General features: G+C 41.0%; 1 protein-coding gene across 3 annotated transcripts in view; it reads right to left on the reverse strand.

The window, feature by feature from the left end:
* The window catches only part of ptpn23a (protein tyrosine phosphatase, non-receptor type 23, a), a 98,115-nt gene that overhangs the window by 59,209 nt on the left and 15,751 nt on the right, over positions 1-23,155 (reverse strand). For all 3 annotated transcript variants that reach the window (XM_063057460.1, XM_063057451.1, XM_063057445.1), the window contains exons 2-3: positions 4,502-4,576; positions 1,172-1,299 (exon numbers count right to left, since the gene is read on the reverse strand). In XM_063057460.1, coding sequence (XP_062913530.1) covers positions 1,172-1,299; positions 4,502-4,576 — 203 coding nt within the window. The remainder of the gene's footprint in view (positions 1-1,171; positions 1,300-4,501; positions 4,577-23,155) is intronic.

Raw genomic sequence — 23,155 nt, forward strand, 5'->3', positions numbered from 1 at the left:
TATAAAAGTTATATTAGGATAGTGCATTATCTCAATGTCAAGTTCAAGTGACTGAACATTTGCAAAAGGCAATTCGAAAGGAGAGTGTGAGCACGCCATGGTACCACATTGGAACCAACAATTAAGGTAGGAAAAAGGATGAAGTCCTCTGCAAAAAAATTCAAAAGCCAGACCTCAAATTTGGCAATCTCTGATGACTCTATGTTACTCTCTGATCTGGGTATCAACAGACACAGACGCCAAAGCAGTATAAACAGTGATAGATACCGGAAATGGATGGCAACATTCAGGGACCCAACCCCGACAGTAGTTCGATAATGTGTTGCAGGACTTCATGAAGGATGACAAGTAGATGATGAGTGCTTTCTACTGTTCAATTCGTATTTTTTAGACTATAAGAGCTATGAAATGGCTATGCAACTCTATCAGATGGAGAGCATTTAATGTCACAAGGATACTTCCAATGACCAAAACAATCATATTTGAAGGAAGTGTCCCCAAATATGGCCTCTCTGGATTACAAAGCTGGAGTAGCAACTGAATTCACAACACATATAGGACAGTGAGAAGTTTGTTATTAGCATGTTGTTATTAGGTTGTTAAGAGTACAAGGCAGATAGGAAACTGCCAAGCTGACTAGAAAGACCAGTAAATGAGCACAAAGCTACTGGTATATTGCAGGTAGTGCAAGAGTCCTAAGAACACAGACCGCTCACTAACAGATTTTCTATTCTGAATATTGGTGGAGTCTGTGAACCCTTAGGAGAGTATAGCTAGAGTCAGGAGTGTGGCAGTACGAGTGCAAAACACACGATGACAGAAGAGTCAATAGTTAAGGAGATCGAGAGAATTTGTGTAGCCGTAGAAGGAATTTGTTTTTAGGGAATAAATGTCATACTTCCATGTTTGTCTTTGATACACCACCAGGTTGAATTTTAAGTAGATAGTAGAATGTAAACGGGCTTTAACAGGTAAAAACAAAATGAGAAAGTGGGGTAGAACATGGCAAATGGAATACAATGTGATCAAAATGTGAAGTCATTCACTTGGTGCTGAAAACAGAAAAGCAGAGGATATAATGAAGACCCCTGAGCATCAGTGGGCAGGTGACAACCCATACTTCCAATAAAAAAAAAATGAAATCTCGTCAGATGCAAAATTCTGTTCTAACCATGTAACTGGAACAGCTGCTTCCTCTCCTGACCCCATAGGAATGCGACTCTGCAGATAATGAAGCTGTCCAAAGTACTTCCTCAGTGTACTGCATCCTTCAAAGTCTCTTGTAACATTCACAGCACTCTGTAATGCATAATAAAATATTTGTGCACAACAAATAAATTTGAACAGACATACAACTATACTTTCAGGCCCCATTTCTCTTATCTCAAGTGTCTCCGCAAAACATCAAGTCTCACAGCATACAAATGATCAAACTGCAAGTAACTGAGTACATCACAAACAGCAAAATTGGATGACAATTCCTGATTCAATTTCTTCTATCCTCTCAAATGAAAGTCACTTATATAATCTCATTTCATTTTGCATTTTTTCCCCTTGGTGTTGACTGTACCTTAACATCTCAGAATTTTTGATCTTAGTAAAAAAGGATCTTCAAATTATTTTTTATTTAAATTAACTATAAAATGGAAGTTGCTTAAAAATTACAAATGCTATACAGATGGAAGCCGATAATGAACTTTACATCAAAAGTCTTCCTAAATGATACACCATAAACATTAGCAAACAAGAAAAATCACCAGGATACCTACAGTACAGCATCATGGTATCTTCTGTCAAACGCATTTAAAAATGTGGGGAGCTTACTAGGCCAAGACAAAGCCTAAGAAATATGGTTAAGTCATAGTCATACTTTATTGATCCCAGGGTTGTATCTGGTATAGCACTGCCATCTGATTTTGCCGGTTAAGTGTTTCTAGGTACATTTTAATATATCTGAAATGGCAGTTAAGTGCCAGAATGATGATAATGTCATAGTTAATCAACAGGATGGACATCAGTGTGGGGATCGTATTTACGTTTATGTAACTCACTAAACTCTGCCCGCTGTGGTATTCCTAGATGGAGTGAGCATCCTTCTACAAAAGATTAACTTTTAAAATGCTATTCGGGGACCATATAAAAATCAGACTAGCTCAAGTAACTGCTGATACTATCACAACAAACTAAAGAGATAGCAGAGGCGAAATGTTACATTAAAATATTCTATACTGCTAAGAAAACGTGTAGTGGCAGTAATGATGGTCTTAGCTATTAAAGAATGTTTAGACAAAAATATGTCATGTTATTATACTTCGCAATAGCTGATATTCATGACATTATATAAAAACTCAGCTCTGCTAAGCTTCAAGTTACTTTGGTTTGATCTGAACAGCAGTTGTAATCTCATGCACAAGAATGGATTAGAAATACTAACCGCACAGGTACTGAAAAACAACCACAGGTAGTTACATTGATTACACCATTAAAAAAGATGAAGGGTAATTGGGCAGAAAGAGCAATAGATTTGATTAAAATATAGGATTACAAATATTCTTATACTTAGTTTGCTGTAAGAATAAACACAGTCTCTGTTTATGTTAAAATGTATTAATTTCTAAATCAATCACTATTTTCAAATGCAATTAAAGATAGTTGGCATGACATCAATGCCCATGTAAGCAAAGTGCCCACTTCAAAGAATATAATGATGTAATAATAACTCAAGTGTCCTGCTAATCTACAAAATCCTTTTATATACAGCACTGTATTCTGTAACAAAACAGCTAAATAACGGTACAGACTTATTTTGAAATCATGACTCAAGATTTCCAGAATGGTCAGTTAAGTTCTTAAGGAGTCCTTCTGAGTCAGGAATGATTTTCAAGTGACTGACTCATGATAAGCTATCCTGTGCCTTCTCTGCTTTCAGCAAGTGGGCCCTGGGGTATTTTGTCCCATACATGGCTTTGATGGCCTTGAAGAATCCAGGATTGTTTTGATTACCTGGAAGTCACTGGACTCTTTTCACCCACAGTCTGTCCTTCAGTTCACCTTTTTTGCTGTACCTCAGCCTTCAACTGTCTATTTAAAAGTTCCTTAATTCTCTGGACATAGAGTTTTCACCAAGACTTTAACCATCATGAAATCTGTCCTCATGTTTTACTTCATAGGTGCTAATTATAGCAAATAATTATCCAGTTCATGTGGGGTTAAATGGTTTTCTCAAAGGCTCTGGGCAGCTTTAAAAATTTTCTTTTTCTTTTTTTTTTGAGGTCCAAGAAGCTCCACACAGAATTACTTGTGGTAGTACTTCTGCTACCTCTTGCCAATAGACACAAATAGAACAAGCAGTGATTCGTCCATCAGTCATCAGTACTCGTTATGGTGTAGACTCTTGTTTTAACAATACTAAACTGAGGCTGTCATGATGAGATTATTGGAAAAACAAGATGTTGGCCTTAACAACTGTAGATTCTGACTTCATTTCTAAATTCTTGCTCACAAGTCTGCAAGGGTTAATAACCCTTAAAAGCTAAGGAACTTGGTAATAGAGTCACTAGATGCACATGTACATACCCATCTCTTCCTCCCAATTAACAAAAAAAAACAAGCTCGGTGACTTACCAAAAAATGCTAACCAAATTTTATTCCCTCACAGTCCTCTAATCTCCCCACAGATTCTTGCTACAAAGACTAATTTACAGCATCGAACTACACCACCAACCACACATCTTTGGGACATGATAGGAAATCAGAGCATGTGGAAACACACTAGGTTACTGGAAAAGCATACAAATTCACACACGCAGCACCAGGTCAGGACTGAACCCACGTCACTGGAACTGTGAGACAGCACTAAACTAGCTATGCAATGTGTTACTCACAAAATGTTAATACTATAGAAGGATGGGACAAGAAAAAAATAGGAAGGAAAGGGTGTTGATATTTGCTAAGCAATGATGGTTGGAAACCTAGGCCTCTGTACCTCTCTTTTCAGCTAGATTCTTGACATCTTCACTGGGAAACCAGTCAGTGCAGATCAGAAGTAACATCTTATCCTCGCTGATAATGAACACCAGCACACCTCAAGGATGCGTAGTCATTGCTCTACTCTATCAACACCCATAACTACGTGGCTAGGCACAGCTCAGATGCCATCTACGTATAAATTTACACACACACACACAATTATACATATACATTTCTCATAGTAAATTATAGGGTTTTTGTGCATTGTACTGTAGTTGCAAGGATTTCACGACATACATCCGTGATATTAAACTGGATTCTGGAAGCACAAGAAACTGGATTAGCTGTAACAATATTAGCTTAATGTAAAATAAGTTAATAATGTAGTTGAAAATGTGCTGCCCGTGACATTGTGTTAATTACTTTAAAAAGAAAGTATTTCAAAATGAAATTAGTCACACAGGGCGGACAGCAACAAAGTACTCAGAAATGTCTCTAATTGGAACAAGAGTTTGGTGCTAAATGTACCTACCTGTCTGAGCTGTTCAAGCTTCTTTAATTCCTCACTGTAGTTGGAAGGATTTTCTCCATAATGCTTCAAAATGTACTGGAAAAGAAAATAAATTCAGAATCTAAATATTTTTTTTCGTTTTTAATAACTATCTCTTCATTACTGCAATAACTTTCACCTATTGTTGGATTACAAGTAGTTCCCGGGTTATGAAACTGTTCTGTTCCTGAGAACTGAAATTAACCAAATTTTTCATAAGTAGAAATGAACAAAAACAGAATGGGAGAGGATCACATCACCCTGTCACAGGACAGCATGCAGGAATGGGAAAAGCAGCTGCCAGTCAGTCTTACCGACTCCATAACAAGTCAGTGAGTCTGCTCAGTGCTCCCAACTCAGCGGGACTCAAACCAGCACCCAATTCTCGCAACTCAGGGGTTGGGGAGAGAAGGCACAGGGAAATGCCCCATTCCCACCTGACAGTGGATGCCTGCAGCCCTGTAAAAGCCATAAAAACTATCCCCATCCTTCCTGCCCGTCTCCTAAATGTCAAGGGGAAAGCCCAACATGACCCTAATAAAGAGTGCCTACAACACCACAGAGACTCACAAATCCACCCCCATATTATGTATAAAGTAAATAAAACTGGACAGCTACCAAAGTATCCAAAGGTTGTTTAAAATGAGAGAAAGTCAACATGATTTGAGAGGAACATGTATATTTCAAAAACAAAAGATAAGAACAAATGTAAAAAATTATTGTATTTCAGTCAGAGGGGTGAATCTATGGAACAGTTGTAGTGAGAATCTAAAAACATGCACCATAATTAACAAGTTTAAAAAATTATTTAAAAATAGTGAACAAATATAAAATACATGATTTAAAATGAATGGGAGTAATGTAAATAAGTGATACTTAGAACTGGATTTTGTGTTAAAAGATTATGAAATTTTTTGTTTTGATGTGATGATTGAAGCCAAATATGTTGTTGTATAAGTAAGAGGTGTAGGCATAATAAGCTGTAGCTTCAGCCTACACCATTTCGGTCTGTTTTAAAGAATATCTACTTTTTTTTGTAATTTTGTCCTATGAAATCATCGTTTCATTCATTCACATTAGACATCCATGAAACTGTGGGCTGGATCACTTATTCCCACTGCAGATATACTGCCTCAGCAGGATACAGCAGCTGTAGAGTCAGGGTCAAACCAAACTCCAAGTCACTATTTGCCCCACATTCACCTGTGAGGCTCTGCTATAATGTAAGGGAAGCTTAGCTAACTTCAAAAAGATGCCTAAAAATTTATCAGAGATTTTTAAAGTTAAAAATTCCTAAGTCATCTTGCTCATATGTGTACTTGTAACCCAGGACAGCCTGCATATTTAAGTAGCATGCATTATAAATCATGCAGCTTACCCTTAAACACAATTGCAGTTATCAAAGATTGAACAGCCACTTTTCCAAAGTCTCATTAGTCCTAATTACACCTGACTGTTCATCAGCTCAGAGATTTAACATCTGCTAAGCATTAGGTAGGAACGCAAACGTGAATAGTTACGGGTGTGAACTGTCTCACTTGGCCAAAATCAAAATCACTAAGCAAGAAATGAGTCACAAAGATATCTTCAAGCACTTTCTGCCAGATTATTGTAATTTGTTCCAACTGTTAACATTGCCCTCTACTGCGACTTTAGCCGGCTGGTGGTGTAGTGACATCAGCAAAGGCCTTCGAGGTCAATGGTCATGAGTTTGAGTCCCTTGCACGGTTTCTATCGTGCTGGGTTAGGCGTCAAGCTAGCGACTCAACCTCGTAAAAAGGTCAAATGCTACAGAAACAGCAAAAATGGTACCCGATGTGCCACAAGGCACGAAAAGGAACGGCTTCTTTGTTCTTGGTCATCTGAACACCAAGAACAAGATCATAGAAATTTGAAGATTTAGAAGGATATCTAAATTATGTTTGAGCTGCTGGAATAAAGCTATGCATCCTAATACAGGCTGAGTACCCCTTATCCAAAAACCTATGAAACCCAATAATTTTCTTTTGAGCGCAGACACGTCACAAATGGAAAACTTCACAAGACATTGGAAAGGTTCTCAGTTGATGGGCAAGTCTGTGCATCACGGTTCTGAGAAGTGACCTCACAAATGTAACGAACAGAAGTTAATCAAAAATAGAAAAATAACTTTGCATGAAGCGAAAAATTAAGATCTCAATCGTGTGTTGAAAGAGTGGATTCAGTGTCTGAGTGAATTTATGCCATTTAACAGTATGCTGACCATAAAACAAGCAAAAGATCTTCATGACAAACAAGAAATTGAAGGTAATCGTGAATATGCAGCAGGCCGATTGCAGAAATTTAAGAAAAAAGCATGGCATTAAATTTTTAAAGATCCAAATTCTTTTTTCAAGATAAAGCATCTGCTGATCACGAAGCTGCAGAGAAATTCATTGATGAGTTTGAAAAGATCATCACTGCTGAAAAGTTAACACCAGAACAAGTCTATAATGCTACTTTTTACACCTTAAATAAAACCCAACAAAAAGTAAAATACAAATACAAGTGCTGCTTTTGTTACCCTATATACATCAAGACAAAAACTGCTTACTGGTAGCGTATACAGGTGTCCCCCGCTTTTCGAACGTTCGCTTTACAAAACCTCACTGTTACGAAAGACCTACATTAGTACCCTGTTTTCGCTTTCAGAATGTGTTTTCACTGTTACGAAAAAAAAGCAGAGCGCGATAAAAGGCAGCGCGCGCCTCGAGTAGCCGCTCTCCCAGGATTCGGAACTGCATTCTCGCCGGCATTGCTTAACCATGTCTCTGTGAGCAGCTGTTTGCAAGACGAGTTCTATGGTATCAGAAGAGCCTAAAAGAGCTCCTAAGTGCTACACTTAGCGTAAAATTAGACATAATTAAGCGTTTTGATCATGATGAATGAAGCAAGGGCAAAGTGAGTTTGGCTTGTGGAAGCTGACGAAGATGATGTTGAAGAGGTTTTGGCATCCCATGACCAAGATCTGATAGATGAAGAACTGAAGCAATTGGAAGAAAAAAGGATAACAATCGAAACCGAATGCAACAGCGAACTGAACGTGAAGCAACTGTGTGAGATTTTCGCTGCAAAGATAAAGTACGACTTTAATTTTGAAAGGGTACGTAGGTTTAGGGGATATTTGCAAGATGGTTTGAGTCCTTACAAAGAACTGTGTGATAGAAAAATGCGTGGGGCACAGCAGTCAAGCAAGCCTTCCATATCAGCCACACCACAGCAGACGCGAACCTAGACCTTCGACATCGAGGTGGGCAGTCACAGGAGAAGATGAGCCACCTGCCCTAATGGAAACAGACGAGATGACACCCCAGTGTCCCACCACCCCAACCCCCAAGCCACGGACAGACACCGATTCGCAGAGAATGCAGCAGTAGCCAGGAGGCACACAGCACATCTTTAAGAAAAAAGCCAAAATAAATATGCTAATTAATTAGGTGCCGCCCGACACGTAATTGTTGGCCCAGATCAGAGACAACGCAATCGGAAATCGGCACTGATCTGGGCCAACAATTACGTGCCGGGCGGCACCCAATTAATTAGCATGTTTGTTTCGGCTTTTTTCTTAAAGATGTGCTGTGCGCCTCCCGGCTACCGCTGCATGCTTCGTGGCAATATAATCGCTCGGCGGCCTGGAGGGTGGGGGCCACTGCACCACCCCAACCTGCGACAACCCAGTCTAACACACCATCATAAGTGTGCTCGGCACTGAACCAATTCCGGTAAATGATACTACACTGTACATACATTATTTCTACTTTATATCAGCTGTGTATTTTTACGTGTTATTTGGTATGATTTGGCAGCTTCATAGCTTAAAGCTTACTGGAGAGCGCTTGCGCTGTGTTTTTGCCAACAGTGCTTGCATGAGATTTTCTGCCGACGGCGCTTGCGTGAGATTTTTGGTACGGAGAACAGTGCAGTAATGATTGTGGAAAAGCATTTCTACTTTATATAGGCTGTGTATTTACCATATCATTCCTGCTTTTACTATATGTTACTGTTGTTTTAGGTTTTATGTGTTACTTGGCATGATTTGGTAGGTTATTTTTGGGTCTGCGAACGCTCACAAAATTTTCCCATATAAATAAATGGTAATTGCTTCTTCACTTACGACATTTCGGCTTACAAACTGTTTCATAGGAACGCTCTACCTTCGGATGGCGGGGGAAACCTGTAGTTTCAGAGTTGGAAATGATGCCAGTCCCAAGCTATCTTATTATATATTCCATAATCCAAAACAATCCAAAATCTGAAACAGTTCCAGCCCCAAGTATTTTGGATAAGGGGTACTCAAAGTGTACCACCATGGTTATCCATTTATTCAGACATACAGCATGGAACAGGCCCTTTCCGCCCTATGGAAATCAAAGACAGTTCTACAAATCCATTTCCAAGTATCTACTGAATTGTTTCTATCTCTACTACTCTTTCTGACAATGAATCTATAATTCCTACAAACTTCAGGATTTAAAAAATCTCATTACCCCTCTAATTTTTCCAGTTGCTTTAAATCAATGTACTTTGGTCTTTAGTATCTCTGCTGAAGAAAACAATACTACTTTATTTACTCTGTTAAGGCCCCAATGCAAACAATCTTTCCTTTTTCCACTATTTCCAATTCTTATTGAACAATTTTAATGCAATCAAATTTCCTATCATGTTAATCAGAATCCTATACAATAAGCTGCGATCAAACTGGTATTATTTACAGTTTTAGCAAATCCTCTCCGATCTCATTAGAGAGTAAAGGAAAACATCCCACCTATGTTTTAAATCAGATTATTAACCTGCCCCACAACCTTAAAGGATGTATGAACATATTATATTTTTCAATGCAGTCTGCAAACTTTCTGTCCCGTCGCCAACCAAACATAATTTTTAAATTATTTTCAGAACATTATCACACATTAAAGTCTGCATCATCAATACTTGCTACAAAAATCAAAGCTCAAAGTACCAAGTCAATAATCAGCTTGGTCTTGCTGACATTGAGTAAAGGTTGTTGTTAGGGCAGATTCCCTCCTATATGCTGATTCATCACCACCACCTTTGATTCAGCTCATGACAGTGGTGTCTTCAGCAAACTTGACTATGGCATTGGAGCTGTGTTTAGCCACATAGTCATGAAGTGTAAAGTGTAAAGAGCAGGGGACTAAGCACACAGCTTTGGTAGTGTACCTGTATCGATGGAGGTTGTGGAGATGTTGTTGCCAATCCGAACTGACTGAGGTCTGCAAGCGAGGAAATCCAATTGCATAGGCAGGTATTGAGACCAAAGTCTTGGAGTCTATTGATTAGTTCTGAGGGGATGGTGGTATTGAATGCTGAGCTTTAGTCGATAAAGAGTATCATGATGTAGGCATCTTTGCTGACAAGGTGTTCCAGGGTTAAATGAAGAGCCAATAAGGTGGCATCTTAGCCTGTGCCCCTCAGCTATATGGAGTACTTTGCCATGTCTTCAACCTGAGCCTGAGGCTCCGGAGGGTTCCTGTGCTGTGGAGGACGTCCCGCCTCGTCCCTGTGCCGAAGACGCCGCGCCCCAGCAGCCTCAATGACTACAGACTGGTGGCATTGACCTCCCACATCATGAAGACCCTGGAGAGACTTGTTCTGGAGCTGCTCCGGCCTATGGTCAGGCCACACAGAGATCCCCCTCCAGTTCACCTACCAATCCCGACTAGGAGTTGAGGATGCCATTGTCTACCTGCTGAGCCATGTCTACGCCCACCTGGACAAGCCAGCAAGCACTGTGAGGGTCATGTTTTTTGACTTCTCCAGTGCGTTCAACACCATCGGCCCTGCTTTGCTGGGGGAGAAGCTGACAGCGATGCAGGTGGATGCTTTCCTGGTGTCATGGGTTCTTGATTACCTGACTGGCAGACCACAGTACGTGTGCTTGCAACAGTGTGGGTCCGACAGAGTGATCAGCAGCACTGGGGCTCCACAGGGGATTGTCTTGTCTCCCTTCCTCTTCACCATTTACACCTCGGACTTCAACTACTGCACAGAGTCTTATCATCTTCAGAAGTTTTCTGATGACTCTGCCATAGTTGGATGCATCAGCAAGGGAGATGAGGCTGAGTACAGGGCTACGGTAGGAAACTTTGTCACATGGTGTGAGCAGAATTATCTGCAGCTTAATGTGAAAAAGACTAAGGAGCTGGTGGTAGGCCTGAGGCGGGCTAAGGTACCAGTGACCCCTGTTTCCATCCAGGGGGTCAGTGTGGACATGGTGGAGGATTACAAATACCTGGGGATACAAATTGACAATCAACTGGACTGGTCAAAGAACACTGAGGCCATCTACAAGAAGGGTCAGAGCCGTCTCTATTTCCTGAGGAGACTGAGGTCCTTTAACATCTGCCGGATGATGCTGAGGATGTTCTACGAGTCTGTGGTGGCCAGTGCAATCATGTTTGCTGTTGTGTGCTGGGGCAGCAGGCTGAGGATAGCAGACACCAACAGAATCAACAAACTCATTCGTAAGGCCAGTGATGTTGTGGGGATGGAACTGGACTCTCTGACAGTGGTGTCTGAAAAGAGGATGCCGTCCAAGTTGCATGCCATCTTGGACAATGTCTCCCATCCACTACATAATGTACTGGTTGGGCACAGGAGTACATTCAGCCAGAGACTCATTCTACCGAGATGCAACACAGAGCGTCATAGGAAGTCATTCCTGCCTGTGGCCAAACTTTACAACTCCTCCCTTGGAGGGTCAGACATCCTGAGCCAATAGGCTGGTCCTGGACTTACTTCCTGGCATAATTTACATATTACTATTTAACTATTTATGGTTTTATTACTATTATTTATGGTGCAACTGTAACGAAAACCAATTTCCCCGGGATCAATAAAGTATGACTATGACTATCTGAGTGGACCTCTTGCGCTGGCAAGCAAATTGAAGCAGATCTAAGTTGCTTCTCAGCCAGGAGTTGATATGTTTCATCACCAACCTCTCAAAACACTTCATCGCTGTGGATGTAAGTGCTACTGGGCAATAGTCACTACGCTCTTCTTGGGCACCTGTGTAATTGAGGCCTGCTTGAAGCAGATGGATACCACACACTGCAAAGCGAGTAGTTAAAGATCTCAGTGAACGCTCCAGCCAGTTAATCAGCACAGGTCTTTAGCACTTGGCCAAGTACCCTATCTGGGCTGGATGCTTTTTGTGGGTTCACCCTCCTGAAGGTTGGGACATCAGCCCCAGAGACTGAACTCATAGGATCATCAGGGTTCCTCCATGTTTTAACTATCAAAGTAAGCATAGAACGCAATGAGCTCATCTAGAAGCTAAGCCTTGCTGCTGCCTATGTCACTTGATTTAACTTTGTAAGAGGATATAGTAGTCAAGCCCTGCCATAACTGTCAAGCACCTTTCGCTGATTCAAGTTCAGTCTGGAATTAACATTTCACCTATGAGATGGCTTTCTGGAGATAATATCTGGACCTCTTGGAACTTTCTTGGTCACCAGACTAAGGCGGCACTGGTGAACCACAACAATGTTCTGTGGGCTGCGGACAATGCTTCTAAATAAACTTTTAAATATATCTCTTTCGAATTTCACTGCAATCTGCAGCATGTAATTTCCCACTAAACAATGTACTTTTAAATCAACTTAACGATCTGCAGATTTTACGATCGTCTAAAGGACTCTGCGGACCAGGCGGTTATGGCACCTTTAAGTGGACAATGGTTCATCGCCATTGCCAAATGTGAGGCAGGAGAGAAAGGGTCTCCAAGCCATGCTGAAATACAGAGGAATGAGGCCCCCTCTACCCAGAATCTTGTTGGCAAATGTGCAATTGCTGCATACTAGCAGAATCTGTTCCACGAGTTGACTGAGTGCTCAGATCCTATGGTCAGTCTCGCTCTCCCTTTCTCCCCCAGAGATCGCCCTAAAGCAACAAGCTCAGTGACCAGCAAACCCTTGGCTGATGTAATTGCAAATTCATTTTGCATTCCAACCTGCCTTTGGAAATCTTTCAGACTTCTGTCGTCTGAAGAAGCTATCCAACTCTGCTTTAAGAACAGTCAAATACTGCTTCTGCCACTATTCTAGAAAAAATTGTTTCAAAGACCCAGTAGACTCAGTCTTAATTGGGAACCTCCCAGTTGCTGTCTATGACCCTAACTCTAGAATCTCTCACAACACTAAACATCTTCTTTCTATCCACCCAGTCAAGATTCCTCGAACACTTAGAAGAATGCCATGACTGCACTGAAAAATAGGAAATTTTACAGAACTGGAGAGAATAAATATTAAAAACATCTCCCCAAAGACTCGATCTCAAATTGAGTCATCAGCCATCAAGCAATTGAAATATGAAGATATAAAGATTCACCCAAGGGGCAGAGAACCTTGAGGCAGAATCACTACTTAAAGACAGGTATGTTTTTGGATTTTAAACACTTCATCAAGGTATGGAGTCAGTACACAAGAATGCTTTCAATTTCTTGCTCGTTTCCCACAGCCATCCCAAATCAGAATAATTATCACTGATATATGCCATACCATTGTGGCAGCAGTTCAGTGCAAGACATGAAAAATATGACGTTTCAATAAAAAAATATATAGTGCAAAAGTAGTAGTGTTCATGGACAGTTCTGAAATCTGATGGTGAAGGGGAAGAAGCTGTTCCTAAAGTGTTGAGTTTGGGTCTTTAGGCTCCTGCAATGAGAGGAGAGCATGTGCAATATGCTGAAGGCCCTTAATGATGAGTGCCACCTTCTGATGTCCTCAATGATGGGAAGGGTTGTGCCTGTGATGGAGTTGAAAGAGTCTACAACTCTCCGCAGTCTCCTGCAATCCTGTGCGTTGCAGCCTCCATACCAGTCTGTGACACAACCAGTCCGATTGCTCTCCACAGTACATCCATAGAACTTCGTAAACATCTTTGGTGACATATCAAGTTTCCTCAAATTCCTAATGAAGTAGACTTGCAGGCAGTCTCTCCATGTGCTGGGTCCAGGACAGAACCTCTGAGTTGTTGATGACCAGGAACTCAAAGCTGCTCACCTTTACAGTAACTCAACTCCTCCTCTTCTGACTTCCCCTTCCAGAAGTCCATAATCAATTCCCTGGTCTTGCTGACATTGAATGTGAGAATGTTAACGCAACATCACTCAACCAGTTGATCTCACTGCTGCATGCCTCCTCATTGCCATTTGAGATTTTACCAACATTTACAAAATTATAAATGGCATTTGAGCTGTGCTTAGCCACACAGTTACGAGCATACAGCAGAGGTGCCCCTGTATTGATCAAGGGGCATGTTATCATCAATAAAGGCCTGTTTCTGTGCTGTAGTTTTTCTATGGTTTCTATATGGTCCGGGTGCAGGTCAGTGGGACTAGGCAGAAAATGGTTCGGCACAGCCAAGAAGGGCCAAAAGGCCTGTTTCTGTGCTGTAGTTTTTCTATGGTTTCTATTTCTAATTTATACTATGGTTTTGGATGAAGATGTCAGGGATCCAGTTCCAGAGGGAAGCTTGAAGCTTGGCAATTAATACTGAGGTGATGACAGTATTGAATACTGAGCCAGAGTCAATTTTGCTGACGTCCAGGTGCTGCAGAGTAAAGAGCCAGAGCGATAGCGTCTGTTGTAGACTTGCTACAGTAGGCCCAGGTCCTCTCTCAGGCAGGAGTTGATTCTAGCCAAAACCAGCCTCTCAAAACACTTCATTATGGTAGATGTGAATGCTACCAGACCAGTTATTGAAGCAGCTCACTCTGTCCTTTTTGGAGAGCAGAGGAAGATGGGAACCTCAAGAGGTTATAGATGTTTTTGAACACTGCAGCCAGTCAGCACATTTTCAGTATACAGCCAGGTACACTGTCAAGGCAAATGCCTTGCAAAGTTACACCCTCTTGACTTCAGCCTCCAAAACAGAGATCACAGGGTCATGAGATGCTATGGCGATTCACATAGATGTAGTGTTACTCTCCCTTACAAAAGATGCATAAAAAGCATTGGGTACATTCATGAGCGAAGTACAAACCCCATTTCCAGAAAAGTTGGGATATTTTCCAAAATGCAATAAAAACAAAAATCTGTGATATGTTAATTCACGTGAACCTTTATTTAACTGATAAAAGTACAAAGAAAAGATTTTCAATAGTTTTACTGACCAACTTAATTGTATTTTGTAAACATACACAAATTTAGAACTTGATGGCTGCAACACTCTCAACAAAAGTTGGGACAGAGGCACGTTTACCATTGTGTTATATCACCTTTCCTTTTAATAATACTTTTTAATCGTTTTGGAACTGAGGATACTAATTGTAGTAGATTTGCAATTGGAAATTTTGTCCATTCTTGCTTGATATAAGACTTCAGCTGCTCAACGGTCCGTGGTCTCAGTTGTCTGATTCTCCTCTTCATGATGCGCCATACATTTTCAATAGGAGATAGATCTGGACTGGCAGCAGGCCAGTCAAGCACACGCACTCTGTGTCTACAAAGCCACGCTGCTGTAGCCCGTGCAGAATGTGGTCTGGCATTGTCCTGCTTGAAATAAGCGTGGACGTCCCGGGAAGAGACGTCGCCTTGATGGCAACATATGTCTCACTAAAATCCTAATATGCCTCAGAGTCAATGGTACCTTCACATACATGCAACTCACCCATGCCGTGGGCACTGATGCACCCCATACCATCACAGATGCTGGCTTTTGCACCTTTCGCTGATAACAATCTGGATGGTCGTTTTCATCTTTGGCACGGAGAACTCGACGCCCGTTTTTTCCGAAAACTAGCTGAAATGTGGACTCACCTGACCACAGCACACGGTTCCACAGTCTTTCGGTCCATCTGAGATGAGCTCGGGCCCAGAGAACTCGCCGGCGTTTCTGCATAGAGTTGATGTATGGCTTCCTCCTTGCATAATACAGTTTCAAGTTGCATTTCTGGATGCAGCGACAGACTGTGTTGAGTGACAATAGTTTTCCGAAGTACTCCCAAGCCCAGGTGGCTGTAATTGTCACAGTGGCATGACGGTTTCTTAAGCAGTGCCACCTGAGGGCTCGGAGATCGCACACATTCAACAGTGGTTTCCAACCTTGCCCTTTACGCACTGAGATGTCTCCGAATTCTCTGAATCTTTTCACAATATTATGTAATATATTATTTCAATATGATGTTGGAAGACCTAAATTCTCTGCAATCTTGTGTTGAGAAATGTTCCTTTTGAACTGACTAACAATTCTCTTACGAATTTTGGCACGAAGGGGTGAGCCATGACCCATCCTTGCTTGCAAAGACTGAGCCTTTGATGGATGCTACTTTTATACCCAGTCATGATACCTCACCTGCTACCAATTAGCCTGCTTAATGGGAGTCCTCCAAACCAGTGTTACTTGAATATTCTGTGCACTTTTCAATCTTATTTTAACTCTGTCCCAACTTTTGTTGAGTGTGTTGCAGCCATCAAATTCAAGATTTCTGTATGTTTACAAAATACAATTAAGCTGGTCAGTAAAACTATTGAAAATCTTTTCTTTGTACTTTTGTCAGTTAAACAAAGGTTCACATGAATTAACATATCACAGATTTTTGTTTTTATTGCATTTTGGAAAATATCCCAACTTTTCTGGAAATGGGGTTTGTACCATTGCAATTTATACTCGCAAACAGAAGGAAATCTGCAGATGCTGGAATTTCAAGCAACACACATAAAAGTTGCTGGTGAATGCAGCAGGCCAGGCAGCATCTCTAGGAAGAGGTACAGTCGACATTTCGGACCGAGACCCTTCGTCAATTTATGCTGTTAGGATTTGCTTTATTGGAAGTAATGGCACAAAAATCCTGCGCAGCTGTTGTGCATCTGACTGTGTCTCAAATTTCACAGTTGCCTTTTCAGTCTCATAATGGTCTTCCGCAGGTTGTACCCGGACTTCTTGTAAGATTCTGGACCACGGATCTAGCCTTCAGTAGACTAAATCTCCTGGTTTATCCAGGGTTTCTTGTTTGGAAAAACTGAGCGTGTTCTTCAAGGCACACACTCGTTCATACAGGTCTTGACAAAGTTAGTGATTGCTGTGGCAGATTCATTCACATCCAAAAATGAATCCCTGAAATACAGTCCAGTTCATTCACTGATTCAAAGCAATCCTGTAAACACTCCTCCCCTTCCCTTGACTATACAGTGCCTATATAAAAAAATAGTATTCACACACTTGGAAGTTTTCATGTTTTATTGTTCTACAACATTGAATCAGAGTGGATTTAATTTGGCTTTTTTGACACTAGTCAACAGAAAAAACTCTTGTATCAAAGTGAAAACAAATTTCTACAAATGGTCTAAATGTATTACAATTATTAAACACAAAATAACTAATAGCATAATTATTCACCCACTTCAAGTCAGTATTTAATAGATGCACTTTTGGCAGCAATTACAGCCTTGAGTCTGTGTGGGTAGGTCTCCAATCAGTTTTACACATCTGGACACGACAAATTTTCCACATTCTTTACAAAACTGCTCGAGCTCTGTCAGATTGCGTGGGGATCATGAGTGAACAGCCCTTTTCAAGTCCAGCCAGAAATTCTCAATTGCATTGAGGTTTGGACTCTGACTTGGTCACTCTAGGACATTAACTTTGTTGTTTTTAAGCCATTCCCGTGTTGCTTTGGCTTTATGCTTGGAGTCACTGGCTTAGTGGAAAACAAATCTTTTCCCAAGTCACATTTCTCTTGCAGACTGCGTCAGGTTTTCCTCCAGGAATTCCCTGTTTTTTTTCTGCATTCATTTTGCCCTCTATCTTCACAAGCCTTCCAGGGCCTGCTGCAGTGAAGCTTTCCCACAGCATGATGCAGCCACCAGCATGCTTCACAGTAGGGACGGTGTATTTTTGATGATGTGCGGTGTTTGGCTTTTGCCAAACATAGCGTTTAATCTGATGGCCAAAAATCTCAATTTTGGTTTCATGAGACCATAGAACCTGCTTCCAGCTGACTTCAGATTCTCCCACATGCCTTCTGGCAAATGCTAGCCAAGATTTCATTAGTCCCCTTCTTGCACAGTCACTCAGTTTTTGAGAACTGCCTGCTCTATGCAGATTTACAGCTGTGCCATATTCTTTCCCTTCATTGATGATTGACTTAACTGTACTCCAGGGATATTCAGTGACTTGGAAATTTTCTTGTATCCATCTCCTGAAAAAATAACCTTTCTGCAGAGTTGCTTGGAGTGTTCTTTTGTCTTCACAGTGTGGTTTTTGCCAGACTACTGACTCACCAGCAGTTGGACCTTCCAGATACAGGTGTATTTTTACTACAATCAGTTGAAACACCTTGACTGCACACAGGTCTCCAAAAAGAGATCTCCATTTAACTAATTATGTGACTGCTAAAACCAATTGGGTGCAGCAGTAATGATATGGTGTGTCATATCAAAAGAGGTGAGTGCTATCCTCATGGAACCAGCCACTCCAGTATTACCCAGACCAGACACCTGACCCTGACTGAGCTGGAAGGGCAGCGTCTCGCCCCGCCACCCCCAACCCCCCACCCTCCCGGCAAGTTGCTTGGTCTGCGCCTACGTGGGAGAGGCCAATGGTGTCTGGGTGGGGGGGCAGCACTGCCCCGCTCTTGTCTTTGTGACCTAGGGGTCCGCCCAGGCCAGGCGAGACAGTGTCTGCATGCTACCAGGTGAGATGCACCTTGGGGTGGCATCTGGGTTCTGTCAGGCAAGAAAGTATCCGGGTTCAGTCAGAGGAGGCAGTATCTTCTGATTCATGGCTCCTTCCCCCATTTTTTTTTTAATTTTTCATTTTGACTGTTGAGTTTTTTTCTCATTAAAGTACAATTTATATTTAAAAAGAGGTGAGTGCTTCTGCAATCAATTATTTTGTGTTTTATATCTGTAATTAATTTAGATCACTTAGTAGAGATCAGCTTTCACTTTGAGACGAAAAGTCTTTTTCTGTTAATCAATGTCAAAAAAAAAAGCCAAATTAAATCCACTGTGATTCAATATTGTAAAATAATAAAATACAAAAAACTTCCAAAGGGGGTGAATACTTCTTACAGGCACTGTATCACGCCACTGGTACCACATAGTGCTGTGATCTTCAACCTCTGCCCAAATGCTGGGCATACAGCCAGGGGACTGGACTTGCCCAAGTTCAGGCACAGCATTCTCGATGGTATTGCTGATTGAGTGTGTTGGTTCCTCTGGTGACACGTTGGGAGACAGTTTGTCAGAGACTGTTTTATTTTGACATACAGCACAGTAACAAGCCCTTCTGGCCCAACATGCCTACGCCTCCTAATTACACCCATGTGACAAATTATTAACCAGTAGATCTACTGAATGGAGGAGGAAACCAGAGAAGGGGACACAGGGAAAAGGTACAAACTCCTTACAGACAGCAGCGGAATTGAACTACGCTGTAATAGCGTTACGCTAACCTCTACTCTACTTTCTTCAAATTCAAATTGGCCTTCCTGAAATCCACCGCACCCCCCCCCCCCCCGCAATGATTGGGAAGGCATCAGTGTGCACAGTCTCACGACTATTGATCACTTTGCACAGCTCCTCCAGTGCCAGCTTAACACTTGCTAAGGGTGGCATGTTCACCACTACCAGGATGACAGTAGAGAGCTGCCTCAGCAGGTAGAACAAATGACATTTGACTACCAGATGCTCCAGGTTGGGGGAACAGGACTGAATCAGAACTGCCACATTATACACCACACTGAGTTAATGATGGAGTCAATGCCTTTATCCAATGTCACTATTCAGTCCATGTGGTGGACATGAACCCCCTCAGGCTGGAGCGCTGAAATAAGCTTCATCTCTATAAAGTAGAGGGTACAACAGTTCTGATGCCCCTCTGTTACTGCAATCCATTCCTCTGAGATTATAAGTTTTATTTTCCAGATACTGTATATTAGCCAGAAAGATGATTGGGTGGGTGTAGGGGTAAAGGTCACTTAGGGTATTTCAGTTTCCTGTAGTGCTTCCCATCCTTCTCTTCACTCTTAGAATAAAATCTGGAGAGACAGATTCAGATAACGGAATCCTAGAGCAACAAACAAGATGCTGGAGGAGTTCACTGGGCCAGGCAGCATCCGTGGTGGGGGGGGGGGGGGATTGAATATTCAACCTTTCAGGGCAAGACCCTCAATTTGAAATATTGACTGTCCATTTCCCTCCTCAAATGCTCCCTAACCCACTGAGTTCCTCCAGCATCTTGTAAGTTGCTTCAACATTTCCTGGGATAGAGAATTTCTAAGAGTCACAGTTCTTAGAGGATAAACTTTTCTCCGTGTCTTAAAAGGGCAATTTCTCCATTCTGAATCTATACACCTCATTTCCAATTTTTTTCCCCCATGAGTGGAAGAGCTCCCAGCATTTAAAAAGGTGGCAGTACAGTCCAATGCAAGGAGGGATTTGATCTTGAGGTCGTCCAGAGCTCCATGGAAGTTGTGTAGTACAAGGTCAAACACAGGCAAAAAAAAATTGCCTCCCGGTTATCACTTACCATTCTCCCACGGCTAATTAATAGGTATTTCTCAATGTTGATGAATACATAGAGGCATAGTACAATGAGTACTTTCAAGCATATTTCACCACTGTCTATTTGTTTCATTCTTCACTCCATTAGTAAGTCAGCGAACCAATTGCTGACTTGGTAATGGAGTGAAGGGAGTGTGCATGAGGGAATGATGTAAATCATGCCAAAAATTTCTAAAATTAAGATTCCAACAGTGCAAACAGTTTTACATATTCCAAGTGGTGAAAACAGCATACAAAAGAGCCTACCAAGTGAACAAATAAATTAGATCCAAATTCCAAGCTGATACATTTTATCCTAAATGGTGAACAACTGAAGAGCCTGTGAAGACAACTCCAAATTATGACCATTCACAGTAATGCCAGTATCTACAATGAGAAATTCAGAGACAAGTTTTAAGGATTTATTCCACCTCCAGAGGCATCAGCAGGATGCCCATTTTGGCAAATTCCTGGGAATGAAGTACTGCAAAAGCTAATTTTCAGGTGACTAACTGACTGAGGACTGGACACAGGGGAGACCATTGCACAGGTCGACCTTCTATAATCCGGCACCACTGGGACCTGAGGAGTGCCGGATTAGTGAAAATGCCGAATTACAGAAGGATCACATTAAGCAATAGCTAACCGCCTCATCATACCTTTTAAAATATCAAAGGATTCAAAGGTTCATTTAATGTCAGAGAAATGTATACAATATACATCCTGAAATGCTTTTTCTTCGCAACCATCTACGAAAACAGAGGAATGCCCCAAAGAATGAACGACAGTTAAATGTTAGAACCCCTAAGTTCCCCACCCCCCCGGCTCCCCTCCCTCCTGCACGTAAGCGGCAGCGAGCAACAATATCCCTCCAACACTGGCCAAAAAAAAAGCGCACCCGCTACCAGCACTCAAGCATGAGCTAAGCGAAAGCAAAGACACAGACTTGCAGTTACCCCAAAGACTACATTGCACTCACAGTTACTGAGGGAATCCTTGTTAGTTTCTTTTCCTCCGCTTAGTAATATGCTTAAATTCAGCAGGTCACCACGTCTGATCTGAGGTCGTAGGCAGAAGAGAACGGAGTGCCGGCCGGGCAATGCTGGAGGGTAGTGCGCGACTGCCGGCAGGCGGGCGAGAAGACAGACCGACCCAGCGCGCGCCAGATCCCCCACCACTGGCGGGTGAGATAGGCGGGTGCCGGGCGGCCGTGCCGCACGCAAATATTAATAAATGCAAGAAAACAAGCAGGAATCGTCTGTCTGTGCTTACAAGAGCGTGCCAACACATGAACAGATCTAGCACAACCAAAACAATGCACAGCAGATTCGTACAGTGGCCCGGAAGATTTGAAATTACAGTTGCGCGGAAAATTTGAAATCAGTGCGGATTAACGAAGGAACTGGATTACAGGTAATCTGATTATAGAAGGTCGATCTGTACCAACAAATATCCTGCCTATAATTCTGATGACATTCACTCTGGAGCTAACAAGTTCTCTAGCCAAGCTACTCCTTTTCTTTTTCTTTTTAAATCTTTTTATTGAGTAAGTATACAAAAAAGGTAAGCCATATAAACATTAATACAATGTTAAAGTATAATAAAATTCCAAAAGATAACAATACCAAAAAGAAAATACTACAAACAATGTAATTTAAGCATAAGAAACCAAGATAACATAATAGTATACTAGATTTTATATATATCAATGGAAAAAAAGAAAAAAAAAACCCCAAAAAAAAACCCACCGTGCAACTAACTAAAAGCAAAGCAAAGCAATGGGCTAACTTGAAACCAAACAGAGTTAAACTTAAAATCACGTCCTCAATCCCGACCTCCATTAAAACAGTGAAAAAAAAACAATAAGGGTAAATATTACATTAAATGAAAATATCGAATAAAAGGTCCCCAAATCTGTTCAAATTTAAATGAAGAATCATAAAGGTTACTTCTAATTTTCTCCAGATTCAAACATAAAATCGTCTGAGAAAACCAAAAAAAGGTAGTTGGAGCATTAAGCTCTTTCCAATGTTGTAAAATACATCTTTTCGCCATTAAAGTAAGAAATGCAATCATTCTACGGGCTGAAGGGGAAAGATTACTAGAAATTTTAGGTAGTCCAAAGATAGCAGTAATAGGGTGAGGAGAGATATCTATATTTAATACCTTAGAAATAATATTGAAAATATCTCTCCAAAAAGTTTCCAAAGTAGGGCAAGACCAAAACATATGAGTTAAAGAGGCTATCTGCCCCAAACATCTATCACAGAAAGGATTAATATGCGAGTAAAAACGCGCTAACTTATCTTTGGACATACGTGCTCTATGAACCACTTTAAATTGAATTAGGGAATGTTTAGCACAAATAGAGGAAGTATTAACTAATTGTAAAATCTGCCCCCAATCATCCACAGAAATGGTAAGCCCCAATTCCTGTTCCCAATCTACCCTAATCTTATCAAATGGAGCTTTCCTAAGTTTCATAATATTATAAATCATAGCCGATGCACCTTTCTGACATGGATTAAGGTTAATTATCGAATCTAAAATATATATAGGAGGAAGCATTGGAAAGGAAGAAAGTATAGTACTTAGGAAATTTCTAACTTGTAAATATCTAAAAAAATGTATTCTTGATAAGTTATATTTATTAGATAATTGTTCAAAAGACATAAGGGAACCATCTAAAAATAAATCCAAAAACCGTAAAATACCCTTAGTCTTCCAAGTTTGAAAAGCGCGATCCGTAAAAGAGGGAGGAAAAAATATGTTACCTAAAATAGGAATCGCTAACCCGAATTGATTAAGATCAAAAAATTTTCTGAATTGAAACCAAATACGCAAAGCATATTTAACGATCGGGTTAGAGACCTGCTTAAGGCGTTTCGAATCAAAAGGAAGAGATGAACCTAAAATAGAACCAAGTGTATAACCCTGAACAGATTGTAATTCCAATGCTACCCATTTAGGAATAGATAGTATGTCCCGGTCAAGTAACCAAAATTTCATATGTCGAATATTAATAGCCCAATAATAAAATCTAAAGTTAGGTAATGCTAAACCTCCATCTCTCTTAGCTTTCTGTAAATGTATTTTACCCAGTCTC

The sequence above is a fragment of the Mobula hypostoma genome, chromosome 1 (genome assembly GCF_963921235.1).
Source record: "Mobula hypostoma chromosome 1, sMobHyp1.1, whole genome shotgun sequence".
In the NCBI taxonomy this organism is placed as follows: domain Eukaryota; kingdom Metazoa; phylum Chordata; class Chondrichthyes; order Myliobatiformes; family Myliobatidae; genus Mobula; species Mobula hypostoma.